Genomic DNA, 15565 nt, shown 5'->3' with positions numbered 1-15565 from the left:
GAAACGTTTGGAAGCAGTAAGACACAGATAATGGGACTTCAGGTGGACGCCATAGAGGACACTGGCTAAAAGGATGAGAAACACACCTACGCTCTGAGGTCGGGTAATGTTGCACTCGATCATGTCAAAAACATAAGTGAAGTCCACAAGGAGAAAACAAAAAGCTGTTTTATGAACTAGATTTTTGTGTTGATTCAAATTTGTTTGATTTTTAAAGTCCACATTGAACTGCACAAAAGTGTTGTAATAACAACACATTATTCGACTTTCCTTGAGCCATAAGCAAGGTCTGTGGTTCTAGTTTAGACACATTTTCATGCACTCACTTCCCTCTTAGTACTGATGTTTTAATATTGCTTATCCTGACCAGTGCAGCCCCATCTTCCTGCCTTCCCTTCACTGGTTACTCCCTGAATCGATGGCGCGATCCTACAGATATATTTTAAAACTCTGACCTACTTGATTTAAGCGAGCTGATGTCCTCTTTAATTTAACTTTAGGAAGGTTTAAAGTTATATTTGGTAAAAATTCATCATGACTTTTGGGGGAAAACCATTAAAGAGGTATAGCAACCAAAATGATTCTCACAGCAATGTGAGATGTACAATAGTTACATAATAACATTAGAAATATTATTAAATAATGTTATTTCTAATCAAGTCAATTTTTATGACAAATGCTTTATAATAAATGATTTGATTGTTTAAGATTCAAGTGCTATCAAACCAAGGTTGAGCGTTGTGCTTTTGGCCTTTGAAAGGAACAACATGGTGGTTGTTGTACTGAGAAAACAGCTACTCTGAAAGTAAGAGAAGAGGGGGATGCTGTAATCGAGCAAACAAAACAGGAAGCAGCAAGTGTAACCGAGAACTAACTTAGAATAAAAGAAGAGCTCAGTTTAGGGTTAAGAGGCATTCCATACACTTGACCTGTTAAGTGACAAAAAACCCATGAATTCTAATTAATCAAATCATAGTAAAAACTGTTTGATTATTTTCCAACAATACACCTGCAAACACACTGGACTCTGGTATGGTCATGTTTTTAGAAGTTAAAAAACAAACCAAAAAACAGGTTAAATGACTGTAGTAGTCATGTGACCATTTTTAAAACTTGCACAGAAAATTCTTTTAGTGATGAAGAAAAGCAAATAGACAAAATTTGTGAGTAGGCCTGCACTACTGAAGCTTTGTTTAGAAATCTTATAATCATATTATTTATACAAAGGGATGGAGGCTTTTTTCCTTTTTTCTTTACCGTTTGGTCAGTAATGGACTAGAAAATAAATACAAACGGGTGGGCAGCGTCTACATGTTGATTTTTAAAATGACGGAAGGTAAATATGCCCCCTGCAGCTAATGCACAGAAAATACTTTGACTGTTTCAACAGTTTGGACATTGTACTAAGTCAGTAACCCTTCCTTTGGCAGATTTTGCCTGTGCCTGCAGATCACTTGAAATTCTCAGATATTTTTAGCCTTAGGTAGACAGTGTGTTTAACATGTAACCACAAATGTTTTCTCTTATGTTTGAGCTAGGGTTTATGTTGTGGTCTGCTCCACATTCTATCATTACAGCAGCCTCTTTTCACATTCATGATATGTGACATTTACATCCAGAATTACCCCTCCCCCCTCCTTTATTTTTAGATTTTGCCACAAAGAAATATATTTGTGTAATTTCCCTTTCTGTCTAGCAGACATGCCAAGTCAAGTTTAATTGTAGTTTTTCCAGCTTGTATTGAGGCAGTTCCATTTACCTTCCACTTTTTTTCAAGCAGGAAGCACTTTGATATCCTTTATTTCCCTGCAGTTGGCCTGGTGGATCAGTGGTAAAGCATTGAACTTATTGAAGTTTTCAGTGTTTGAAAGTTTACGGGTGCCCAAATGTTTGCACATGCCACAAGTTGAAAATAAATTATGTCATGTTTTTGATTGTTATAAAAACACTTTAGATGGCCAACTTCTTTCAAGGCTTCAATGTAGGGTTAATAATTAGAGATTCAGTCTACTAAGGGAGCCATTAGAATAAAATATCACCTAAGGAAACTCAAACAACAAAGATGATATGCAAGTTCAGTGTGCTGTTTGATTCAGAAATAACATTCAATGAACAAATGCTTAAAAACAAAACAAAAACAAAAAGTATTGGTCCAGATGAAACAAGCCAATATTGTTAATTAGAAGCATATAGACATAAGAGGTTTTGGGTGACAAATATTTACATTAGTGGATTACCAAGTTCAATGTCTTGATGTCAAGAAATAAGCAACATGTACTTAGTTACCCCAAACTAATACCAAATTAAAAATAAATAAATACAAATATATATCTTTAACTCAAAAAAAATGAAAATTCTGCATTGTTGAAAGAAAATGGTTACATTTAACAGGTAAATGACCTTTCAACCAATGACCAATAAATGTCCTTTAGAGAATAAACGAACATACACCAGTTTACACACACAAGGTACAAATATACAAGTCTGTAACCAGTATGTTGAGAAGTTACAGCAGTGTGAAATCTATTATGGTAGTTTAATGGTTATAAATTCTTAGGCAATTCTCAATAATTTAGAGGTCTATGAATTTTAGTTTCTCAAAAACTCAATTAACTTAAGTCTTCATTAATACTTTGGCTCAAAATGAGACAAAGAACACTTTGAAATTACCACAAAATAAACAAACTGCATTGACTAAGGAGAAACCACATAAGACAAATACAGAATTAAATAATTCTTTTTAAAGTCTGGTTATGCAATTACAAAATATCTTTCACATGAAAATAAAGAGTCAAAAGCCCCAAATTTGATTTTACATCAGAAACAGAACAAGCAGACTGCAACTAGTTTGACAGATGATCAAACTTATATGGTGACAGCTGTGCTCTTTAATTTTAATAAAATTTTAAATTTCATATCTGCAACAAAGCCAAATGCATAAAAATGAAAATAAAATTTGGAAATCCACCCCCCTTATTTTAAATCTTAAACAATAAAACAAAGTATTTTTCCCCAACAACATAATACTTAATCTACATTCAGGTAGTGCAACTGTTCCTACATCCTTTTTTATCAATTTTATCAATTTTATTTAGATGTTTGCACCACTATCATTTTCATTATTTTACATTTTTAAACTCACTTCTTTTTGACATGATTCAGTCTTTTTATGTGTTTGAATATGAACATGATTTTTTTCCTAGATAAAAAAAATTAACATTGCACTTGACCTGAGGGGCGGTGCGGTGCCCCTTACAAACGAGCCTGTGAACAGCATTAGTAAGCGTTAACAGAAAATGAAATGGTTTGTTGAAATGACGGTTTCTGCAGTAAAGATTGGGACATTCACCACTTTAGCACTTTACTGTATGAATAACCATGATATAGAAAATGTGGATTGTAAACTGTAGAAAAAAAAATAAGAACCTGACACACCACTACTTGACTGCTGAATATACGTAGAAACAATACATCTAACAATGACAAAAAACAGTGCTGTGAAAATATTATATTACAAAAGTGAAAATCTGTACAAATTTCAAAAATGCAAAACTGCCACAAACAAAGCATGCTGCTATATTTTCTCCTATTTTTCCAAACAGTATTTTGTTAACCCTGGTGTTATACAGTTGTTATAGGCAATATATTCATTACCAAAATCAGCGTTCAGTATGCTCAAAGTTGTCTGGACCTTTATTTACCTCAGCAGCTATAAATAGGCTTATACCAGAGACTCACCAATTCTCAGGGTTCTGCAGTTTAGTCCCAGCAGAGTGATGAGCGTGACACCAATATGTTGTGATATCATTGCATTAATGCTTCGAAATGACACTGATTTACTAAGTGACCTGTTACAGTAACTAATTGGTGTGTTTTTTCGGTTCAGTCTTCATTAGCAACCTCCTTTATGGTTTGTGCATTGATATCACTTGCCATTATTTGATTAATTTCTTGAATACTAGCTTTTATTATTTCTAGTATTACCAAGTATTTCTAAGCAGCATCAACCAAGCAGCAAGTTTATTGCACATTCCACAGATTGATTTTTAAAACCCCACTAAGCATTTAAATCTATTAAACATGCACCTGTTTTCATGTAACTGGAGCAGTGACAGACCAAAAGACAAAACAAGACCAGATCACAAAGCCAAAATACTTGTAACCAGTTGTGAACCAAAAATTCAAAAGACATATTTCTTTTCACCCTACATTTTTCTTGTAGCTCCAAATGAAGGGGAGGTATGCTTTCAAAAACCTGTCAGTTCGCATGTGTATTTTGACAAAGGAACAGCAAAATATGCGTAACTGCTAGTATGTCAACGTTTTCTGGCCTTTCTGAAAGTACTTCAGGTCTACAAACATGATAGGGTTGTCAATGGCCGGAGTCTAAGTCACTCAGTGTGGGTCACACAAACAGTGGCAGACCATTAACAATTCATCTCCAGTAGTGGTACATACAGATGCAGGTAAACAACAGGTTGGTAGACAGGCTCACTATTAAAAGCCCTGGTAAGATACACTGCTTCATGAAACCTGAAGAAAAAAGAAATAACAATAAAATGAATTAAACAAAACAAAAAAAAAACAAATAAAGAATGTGTTTAAATGTAATATACATTTCTTTAATAGATTAATTGTTAAAATGTATTTAAGGTGTGCATTTTCCTTGAGGTCAATAGGTGTAATTACAATTAATTTAACTATAAGTATAAATTTCTGGTCAAATATAAATGTAATATGGAAATACAAATCAGATGATGGACCAAAATATTAAAAGTGATAAAGTACAACTGAATTTTGCTGTGTTGCTATGATGTCCATTTTTTGATATCAAAAGAAGTGTGTCATCTAGTGCAGCAGTGTAGCTACCTGATGTCTTTTTTTAACTATTGATTTCTCTGGTGCACATGAATAATCTGAATTAGGTTCTGAGGTCACAGACATTAGGGTATCGGATGTAATTCAATTTCAGTTTTAGAACCTTAATAATGACAAAAAAAATACAGAACGCATAAAATCACTAGGCTTATTTTTTAAGTCAGAATGCTTACCTTTGGAAGGAGGGGGGCTTTCAGGCCCTTGTGTTGTAGTTCCAACTAGGCATGAAGAGGACCCAGAGGAACTGCCTCTCTCGCTTTGCTCTTCCTTATAAATCTCACTGCTATCTATAACATTCAAATCTGCAAAGCAGTGACACCGGGTAAATAATGAAGCCATACATATCCAAGCATAAATTTATTTAATATAAACCTTTTCAAGATTCCAAAATTCTCTTTAAAGCTACAAGTTTATATATTGGCAGTTATATAAAAAGTGATCAGATAGATTCCAATGCATGTTCCCCCTAAGCATTTGATTTTCAACAAGGTGTACTTACCATTCTGGCTCTGAAAGGGTGATATGTCAGGTGAAAAGCAGCCACTGTAAGTGGGGGTAGCTGGCTCTACGGTAGAATATAATGAAGAGACAGGTGGAGGCGAGCGCTTGTGTTCGGGCATTGTTGAGAAAAGTCTAAGTTTCTGACTGCAGATGTTGAAGCGAGCAGGGCTAATGAGGGGACGGCGTTGTCTGGCAGAACCTGAACTGGATGTACCAGACCCAGCTACCGAAGGAGGTGGAGAGGGGCTTGGAGATGAGTGGTGACTGCCAGACTTCAGAGAAAAATAATCTGTGCCAAAATATAAGCAGCGAACATTGAAAATTAAAGGCTCTAAAAAGGGTTATAAAATAGATTATAACCCTTATTAATTAATTAATGCATTAATTAATAAATACAGAATTGAGGCGAGCTTACAAAATCAGCAAGTCTTTTAATACCTGACGGTGGGGAGTCTTTGTATTGTGAGGCTGGTCTGCTTCCACTAAACAGGTAGCCAGAATCTAGGAAAGAGGAGAAAAAAAAATTATATTTTTATAACATAAAGTCACAATATTCACCTTAAGCATGAAACAGGTATTTCCTTAAACCAGCATAATTAAATTGGTCAGAAACAATTCCAAATTAAATCGAATTTCCCACAGATCGACATGTGGTTGTTGGTCTATTGGATGCTTTTCTGCCCTCTAGTGCCCAAAAAAGAAAAACAAAAAGTGACTATTTTTCCTGGACAAATCAACTAAACTCTGAATGCAAATGTAACTTATCGATGTAACACAGGAACTGGATAAGTCATTGAAGCATTATAATAATTTCATATTATTTTGATAATGTGCAATTACGGCAGAAAAAAAAAAAGTACAAATTCAAGAAAAATGGATAAACTGACCGAACTTGTAACCAACAACAAGCCGTCATATTGGTATCAGCTTGCTGGTAAATACAAAAATTGCACCACACAAGTGTCAAATGCACAGTGTGCGTGCAATCAGTTAGAGACAATGCCTTTATCACGAAGTTTCAGATATCAGACATACATAGAAATGAAAAAAATAAATATCCCCTCAGTTCTTGTAACATTTATTTCTAATGCCAATTTATTTTCAGTTTAAGAGAACAGTGAGCTTTTCACAAGTTCTGCATGGCCCAAAACATACCAAGTAAAAGAAAGAGGGAAAAAGCAATGCTAAATCTTGTCAATAATGAGTCTTCTGCACAGCAAGTTGCACAATGCAAGAAACAACAAGATTAAACATGTCAGCAGTTGTGTGGAGCCAGTGTAACAACACCTGCTGGCAGAAGTGGGGTAAAAGTTCTCCCTGTTGAAAATACTGACTTGCTACTAGCTAAGACACTTTAGTAAATTGTCCTGAGTGAGTTTAACTATTTTATTTGGCATAAGTAGGCAGCAAATTGACAATGCAGTGAATAATATGACAGTCCTTATCTTTGAGTAATCCCAACGATCTGCCAGTACATCACTAATTCCTTTTTAGCTGTCAATTCAAACAAATATAAATTACCTGTCCTTTTGAAGGTAAGGATGGTGCCAAGGCAGAGGGCCCTGCTGAGGCGCCCAGGCAGAGAGGAGGGGGAATCGTTACACTTGCAAGGACCATGTTGGCGGTTGATGAGCTTGGAGAGGTTGGGGGGCGGAGTGGGGGCAAAGGAGTCTGCCAGGTCCGAAGAGAGCAAAGGAGGTGGGTAGCTGAAGGGTGGGACTGCAGAATTGCCTGCAAGGTATCTGCAACACAAGGGCAATGTAATGGTCTACAAAAATACACCAAGAGTCAAAAAGTTTCAATACTACAGATAAAGCAGTACAAAAGATGCCTCGATAAAGTAGAAAAAACAAAAACAAATAGTCTGCAATGTGTGTAAAGAAAGTCTTTAAATGCAATTCAGTCCCACACAAATGCCAACATTCTTCACATTAAACCATTAAGTGGAAGCAGATGGTAGTGGGGTCTGAAATAAAGTAAATGCTCATGTTTTGTACAATTCAGCTCTGATGTCCTTTGAGCACCTCATTATTGACAGCAAGGCTGACAGTGAAATGCTGCTACAGCTGTTAAGACAAATGCTGCTGCCCAGCAACATAGCTCAGCTCAGACATTTCCACAACACACAGTACATGGCACATACATGGTATGCTTTGTATTCAGTGGCAGTCAAGCTTTGCATTTTCAAGTGACAATTTACAAAACAAGCACACAATCAAATGGACAAGACTGCGTTTCTGTATAAAAAACAAAACAGAAGACACATCCTTTTACCAGTTGTTTATTACATACCATGTACAGCAAGCATTCCTACAAAGGTGCTGAAACTCAGGCCTTCTTTACACCCAATTTCAGCAATTTAATACCCAAAACACACATAAACATGGGTTTCATTAGGTGTGTTGCAGGAAACTTTTCATAATTCATCTGAGGTGATTAGAAGAGCTCAAGTTGAGATAAATTTCAGTACCTTATATATACACTATAGCTTGAAATATTGCTTAATTATGTAAAAGTACTTAAGCTAGTTCTATACCGTCTAGTGTTTTAGTGTCTCTGCAACACCCACCTTGATACAACATTTAAATATGACACAATCAAATTTCAGCTACATATAGTATTACATTAGGATAACGGTGTGGTAAAATATCAATATTTACGGCTCTATTAGTAAAAACGTATTCCTGTAGTTATTATTATACCACAAAATGTTTGTTGCAATTGTAGAATCTTCTAGTATTAGGTAGATACAAATTTATCTAAAAACGCAGAAATAGCCACTTCTCAATATTGACATGCATATACCATGACAAACATGCACACTATAGATAAAACAGTGAAGACAAACATTTCAGCACAGATTATAAAATGTTGGCAAAGATAATACATTTAGGCTCTTTCTTAAATACTTAAATAACACACACAAAAAAAATAAAAAACAAGAGTAAAAGTGCCCTGATCTCTGATATCCTCCTCAATGTGAAAATATACAAACAGCAGTGTGAGGCTCAGAACAAATCCATCAAAATTAAAACATCACAAGTAGGGGTGTAATAATGAACCGTGGAAGGCCAGTTCAAGATTTAAAATGTGACAAGACATAGGTCTGCCACAATAATTACATATGACATTAGGACATGGCGTCACTTATCTGACCTAAATCATTTTTGAAACACCTTAAGCTAATTGCCAAGCTAATCAATCAGATGACTGCATATTTTTCTGAACCTTAACTAACTTAGATTAGATAGTAGCTGGGGTGAGATTTCCTCTCTTCCTGTTTTGAGCAGATTTTACATTAAACTAGCACCACTGCAAAAGCTGCAGGTCTGCTGCATCTTGCAACAAAATGAGTATAGGGACAATATTAAGATATAATAATTAAATCACACCCATTTACTACATTCAACATTTACCTGTCATGTTAAAATATTTCACCTTTCCAATTGACAAAATACTCCTCTGACATGCAAACATGGTTTTGTAGAGTGTCCACAAGTGTAACTTTAGTTTGATAAGAGTTTTTTTAACTAGACTTTAAACATTTACTACTCATCTTAATGAGGGCACTGTTTGTACTTCAGGGATTCTGATGTTTTCACATTTATTTTTAAGAAGGAATTAGGTTGAAACTGAGATATGATTATCTGTCATCTACCTAAAAACAAAAAAACTGATATTTCCTTATTTCCTTAATTGTTTTGGAAGTGTATCAAACAATGACTCCTGTATCGTGTATCAAACTGAATCGTGAGCTGGCTGCATTTTTACACCCCAATCACAACACTTCAAGTACATCAGGTATTTTTTTTCATCAAAGTGGATAAGTATGCATTTTAACTTCGATTAGTTCTTATCTTTTCAAAGAGATTTAAATGAAGAATTTTGAAAACTTGAATTTGGCATCACAGATATTCTGCACAAATTGAGCTTGTTCAACATAAATGCATCAAGACAACGTAACATAATTTAAATTCCATAGTTCAAATACAACCTAGAAGTGCACTCTACACCTAGTAATGTCTACACTTGTTCACACTGCTGTCCAAAAATTCCCCTTCACTCAGTATATGTCAAAACAATAACAGGTTAACAACAAAAATGCAGATTTTGTTACAACATTCAAAGTGTTTTAATACATCAAAATGCTTGAATGTTGGCAAACATCAGTATTAATAGAAAGTGATTAAGCAAAGAAATGTGTATATGCTTAAGAAATGTATTTCTTTTAGTGGTTGAACTGGGCAATTTATCAAAACAATTTTTTGTTTCTAAATGATATGAAAAATGTCTACTGTTAAAAAGATTCATTCTTCCTCTGCTGTCACTCAAATGGCAACAATAGCAGCTGTTGTCTATTGTCTGCTGTCACAGTTTCCTTGGAGATGCTTGCATACCAGCAAGCTGGAGTAACTGCGGCCGCAGAAGGTAAACCAAATAATACCAAAGAAAGGTCATGTTTCGTCAGTGACGAAGTGTCAGTGTCAGTAAATCCTAAACATCCCATTTTTATTACTCTTTGTGCATGGGCCCTTACACAGTTCCTCCATAAAAGCTGTAGCATTAGCCACTTGCAACCCTTACAGTGTGATAGTACACTGTTGATACTGTATGTCCAGGAGTGCACCTGATATTGGCAATATGTAAAGGAAGAACAGTGCTGCTTTTGGCACATATGGCCCTAGGGGAACTCTTGAAAGTATTAAATTATTTGAAAAAGAAAATATTGGCTTATCTTGCACAAGCATGAAATGTGGTGACAATACAAACAACATAATTTCTAATGATTATGAGTTGTAAGTTCAGCATAATTCTTGCTTAATAGCTGCAATTTGCATGTTCAAGCAAAAGGAAAAAAACAAACAAACAAAAAAATATCAGAAGCTAATACTTTACCATGATTACCTCTAGAAAATGCCAACACAAGCAAAGAACCTGGCTGGTAGCCATCAGGAGGCACTTTAGTAAGCATCGGCATTCGACACAGCTGTGAGTACAGCATCTTACCCAACCATATTTTAACATTCCTATCATCAACAAATTATTCAAGATGCACAGACTATGTCTGCAGTGGATGTTCAGATTACAGCCCACTTCCGAACAAATATAACCACATATCATGCATGTGAAAAACCCTCCAGCTGTACATTGTCAACTACTCAGTTGCTTCAACAATGCTGTATTCCTCAGTGTCATCAGCAGACATCAGTTGTCAACAATGAGCGGCTTCAAAGGACTCAATAAGCACATGAGGTTTTGTGATTATTAAAAAAATAAATAAAATAAAAAATTTAAATCACATTGAGTATGGAGTAAGTGTCTGTGTTTTATGTACTGAGGTTGTGGTTAGTCAATGACTTTCAACCCACAGATATTCTAAATTGGTAATAAGTGGAAAGGAAAAAAAAAAAACATTAAAAAATTCTTTTAGGGGAGATGTAAATATGTAATTTAGTGCTAGTTGTGTACATGAAATTTAAAGATGTTTTCAGAATTACAGTTCACACAATTATAGCTCAGAAGAAATCAGAAGTACTATTAATCATTTAAATGGAAATTGAAAATTGCCAAACGCATTATGTACAGTGTACTTAACAAGTCTTCTTAAGAGGTGTAACCGTTATTATGACTAATGTTACTAGTATTGGTTTGTGTGCAGACAAATGGTCTGCACTTTTAAAGCACTTTCTTAGCTTATTGATACTCAAAGTGCTTTACACTGCTTCTCATTCATCCATTCACACAATCACAAATTGATGGGGAGCTGCCATGCAGCTGGTCTGCACTCACTGGGAGCAACTAACTTGGGGGTTCAGTGTCTTGCTGAAGGACATTTTGGCGGATGGAGGATGGTAATCAAACCCACAACCTCAGGATCTGGGCAAAACTTCTCTACCTCATGAACCACAGCTGCCCCAATTAGTAATGATGAGTTTGACCTCAAACACTGTACACAGTTAGGCAACTTCATACTATATATGCTCAAGGCAAGGTTTTGATGTACATAAATGGTTCCATTGTTCAGCTAAGAAAAACACAATCATACGTTTTAAGTTTGCTATCACACACATGTCAAAACCGCACAGTTATTCATACAGTAGCAGGAGGGCTATGATTTAAAAAATGGACAGTACTTTTAACTTGGCACATTCCTTGTTCTGTTAAAGAACAAGAAAAAAATAAGGTGTCAGATACTAATGTGTATTAATCGGGTTCTAATGAACAAAATCCTCTAATGTTTGAAACACAAATTGAACATTACTGTTCAGATTCTGACCTTCGACATCTGTCTCTTTGTGGACCCAGTGGTTTGTGTGTTGCCACAGCAGCGGCAAAGCTGACTAGGCAACACAAGGCGATGGTACTGTACTTGGCTGTGTCCATGCAGCCTGAGGCACCAGTTAAGTAGGTCTCAGCCAGGTAGAGGCACAGAATAATGAACCACAGGACAGAGGCTACAGCGTCAATTCTCCTCAACCTGAAAATGCAACACAGAAACGTGCTTGTTTTTTTTCCTTTAATGAAACCTGAACGACAAAATTCCCAAGACAAATAAATAAGTGGTGACAGCTTACCTTGTGGGTCCTGCTAAGAAGATAGCAGTGAGACAAGTCAACAGGCCAGCAGAGACTACAGACAGCTGGTTGGACCTTCCATGCTGCCACACAAGTTTTGCATTTTGTATGGCCTTGTCTGGGAGCAGCTCCAGAAGACCCTGCCACACAGGCATGTTTGCACTGCTTTCATTTTTTGGGGCCGATTCATTGTAAGGTTTAGGCTTTGGAGAAGTGACTCCACCACCTAATGTTTGTGGGTCACTCACCAGCCAATCAGCCAAAGCAGACTGATCCAGCAATTGACAGAAAGTTGTAGCGACTAGGAAAGCACAAATTAAGAATGCAATGGCCCTTAACAGTATGACCCCCATGGGAGAAGACAGTGTATAGGAGCTCTGTAGGAGAAAGAAAAACAATTCCATGGTAAATTCTGGCATTTTCACTCATTTTGAATTTATAATTTAAAACTAAAACTCTAATAAGATATACTGGAGGACTTAAACTGTCTAAAACCATTCAAAAATAATGTATATTCAAGAAGTGTAATTGCTACTGGTGTAGAGGCTCAGCTGGTAGAGCGGCTGGCCACCGGGTTGGAGGTTTGTGCCTGGCTCTCACCGCACATGTCCACGTAACCTTGGACAAAACACTTAACCCCAAACCACCCATCCCCGGTAAAATTGATGAGGGTTGTGTCAGGAAGGGCATCTGGCGTAAAAAGGAAAATCAACATCTCTCTCTCTCTACACAACCACATAATTAAACTTATTCAAACATTATGTTCTTAAGTCAGTTTCCTTTTTTTTCCCTAACCAACTTTTCCCATTTTTGACTTCTACCCTCTTTCTACCCCAAACCTTTCACTGCCCTTGGCAAAGTAAATGGGGATTTTTCAGTCTTGTAAACAACAATTAATTACAAGATGGAAACGGTCATCAGGATTTCAGTTGACTAGTGGTCAACTGACCACTAGTTTCACACTGACAGTAATGTTTTCCAGAACACAGAAGACAGTAAACGATAAAACTACAATAAATTAACTCTGTATCTTGATCCAGCATTATATGTTCTGATCACTTCGCACAGTTCAGCCACTGATGCCTGTCAGCAGATACCTGGCTCACCGGAACTTAGCAGCCCTTATTTTGATTATTAACTTGTCAAACACAAACCGGTGGACCTTTTTTAAGTTTGATGTTACCTGGTTGGACCTCTTCCTTAGTTAGACACATTTAGCACAGCACCTGTTCCTGCTGTACATTATCTTGTTTAAAGCCGAACTATAGCCAAGTGATCAATGTGACCTTAGTGTTTGGCTTTGAGAGTAACATTAACATGGTCACTTGTTCATCGACATTGGGGTTTGCTTCTGTCAAAGCCATGTTCACTGTGCCAAGCAGCATTGCAGTTAAGCTTGTTTTTTGTCTTAAAATTTCTTCCACAACTCTCACTCACTTCCTACACAGACGAGGGAGAGCAGATTTCTGCATGTGAAGCCTGCAGGAATGCTTCTCCTGTTACTCTAGAGATTTTTTCTTTTTTGAGCTTAAAAAAAAAATCTGTTTTGTTAAATTGCCATAAATAAAAAACAAAACAAAAGGATTAATCATTCATCCCCATGTTCAGTAGTTACAATTTTAAATCATAAAATAAACTTATTAAATTTGGGGGAAAATGTTTTAATATAGGATTTGTTGTGGTGGTGGAATAAAGTAATATCCTTTAAGATAAAAAACAGTGTCAACAAAATATTAAATGTCATAAGAATAAAGACGTAAATATTATGTGGACCAAATAATATAAGGAAACCGTTTGGCAAGTGTGTGGTGTTTTGCACTTTGGGCTTTACTGACCTTCACAAAGTTGTTGACTGACTCTCTCGTGCGTCGAAGTTGATGGCTTAAAAGTATAGTACGTAGTTGACGATTTTGATATTTGATGTAGTACTCCACTGCTGTCTGACATGGCTTGCATAACTTATAGGTTTGCTCGAGGTGGTGCTTGTAGGCTTCAATTTCCTCATCATAGTTCTCCTGCAATAAAAAACAATAACTTGAGCGCTGATCATTGAATCAAAATCCAGTGCACTACAGTAAACAGTAAAAAGCTAAATACATACATCATCCCGTGGGATAAATGATGCCAACTGCTTGATCTTTGTAGTTTGATTGGTATTGCATTTTCTGCAGAGCAGCATCTGACAGTTAACCCACTGCTGTGTTTTGGGCGTCTCAGATGAGGGAACATTTTCAGATACTCCGTGGTTTAAATGTGCCTTGTGTTGAGCTGGGATGATTTTGTTGTAATCACCATTCTGAAAAGACAAATCAACATGTTCAATAACAAAAAACCAAAACAAAACAAAACAAACACACACACACACAAAGGACTCACAGGATTAACAGAAAGAAAGCACTAATACACTGGAAGTGACTTGAGATGCCGAGAAAATAATTTACAGGTAACATGCTCTTGTCCCACGTACCTCTTGGAAGCCATTGTATTGGTCACAGTTTGGACAGTCCCAGCAGTTCCTGTTCCCATAAGGTACCACTGTGTTTTCATTACAGAACCAGCAGTTCACAGTTACATGGCTCGGTTTCTTTCTGTAAAAACGGAGTGTTTAAACGATATAACATTACACTATTAATTTAATCAGCTGATGCATTTCTGCAAGTTCAATTGTTTCCCACACTGGGACAAGGAAACCACATTTGGTCTTTGAAGTGGATAAGGAGACTGCAGACTGTTATTATTATATATCTAAACAAGTAACTACTGATAGTTCTTGATTTTTTAGAAGTTATCTTTATTTTGGTTATGTATAAATTTGCAAACTTTCGGTGCAGAAGATTGCAAAGACAAAATTCCCGAAAACTCTGTGCATTCAAACAGTGGAAAGTTAACGCTAGTGAAGTGTTAGCCTCACTGCTAGCAGAGCGATCAGGCTAGCGGAGATAAATGGACCACTCTCGGGCAATGGATGGATGGATATATTCACATTGTATTTCTTCAACACGTTCACTCGTGAGAGTCTCAATTTAAAACACTCAATGTAAAGTGCGCTAACATTTTCCATTAAGAGTCGGCGGTGCAAAACCATGAAGTTAACTCAACGTTAACATTACCTGGAAGCAATTTTGTATATCAGCGCTCCACCGGCTACAAACGCCGTAAATCCAACTCCACCGTACATTATTTCAGGATATTCCTCCACAAGTTGGTTAAGCGCCTCCATATCCAGATAAATACAGTAAATAAGTTAACAAAACATGAGAAATAAACGTTAGTGTTTAATTTTTTTAACTAAACACGACGCGAGGATTCACGCGGCAAGCGAATCTTTTTTTTGTACACGCCTCGTAACGGAAACGGAAAGTACGTAACGGGCTGGACAAGTTCCAATCATTGCTCGCACGCCTTCCTGTGGACTGTACCATCCACCAAACTTAAAACTAAACCTAAAATGTGTGGCGGTCACTTGAGTGTTTTAAGTTGTGCTGTTGAAATCAATCTGATTTTACATGTTGCCTGTTGCAGTGGTCGTGAAGCATGCCAAAGAGGGGACTGTCCTGTCCTCTTTCTTTCGTAAAGTTAATGCTGCATTCACGTAATGTAGACAGAATGGG

The 15565-nt window shown here is 36.5% G+C and overlaps 1 protein-coding gene across 1 annotated transcript; it reads right to left on the bottom strand.

The window, feature by feature from the left end:
* Positions 1-3220: 3220 nt before the first annotated feature.
* Positions 3221-15297, bottom strand: tmem201 (transmembrane protein 201). The gene is made up of 11 exons (XM_067527526.1): positions 15065-15297; positions 14422-14542; positions 14056-14250; positions 13790-13969; positions 11955-12331; positions 11657-11857; positions 6901-7121; positions 5818-5880; positions 5378-5668; positions 5052-5180; positions 3221-4533 (listed from the first exon to the last, which is right to left on the bottom strand). Exons 1-11 carry the CDS (start codon positions 15172-15174, stop codon positions 4436-4438), a joined length of 1986 nt encoding a protein of 661 aa, XP_067383627.1. The 5' UTR covers positions 15175-15297; the 3' UTR covers positions 3221-4435.
* Positions 15298-15565: the final 268 nt, after the last annotated feature.

This window comes from Channa argus, chromosome 13 (assembly GCF_033026475.1).
Source record: "Channa argus isolate prfri chromosome 13, Channa argus male v1.0, whole genome shotgun sequence".
NCBI classification, from domain to species: Eukaryota; Metazoa; Chordata; class Actinopteri; order Anabantiformes; family Channidae; genus Channa; species Channa argus.
The sequence above is the reverse complement of the archived record's forward strand: the minus strand, read 5'-3'. Positions and strand labels throughout refer to the sequence as shown.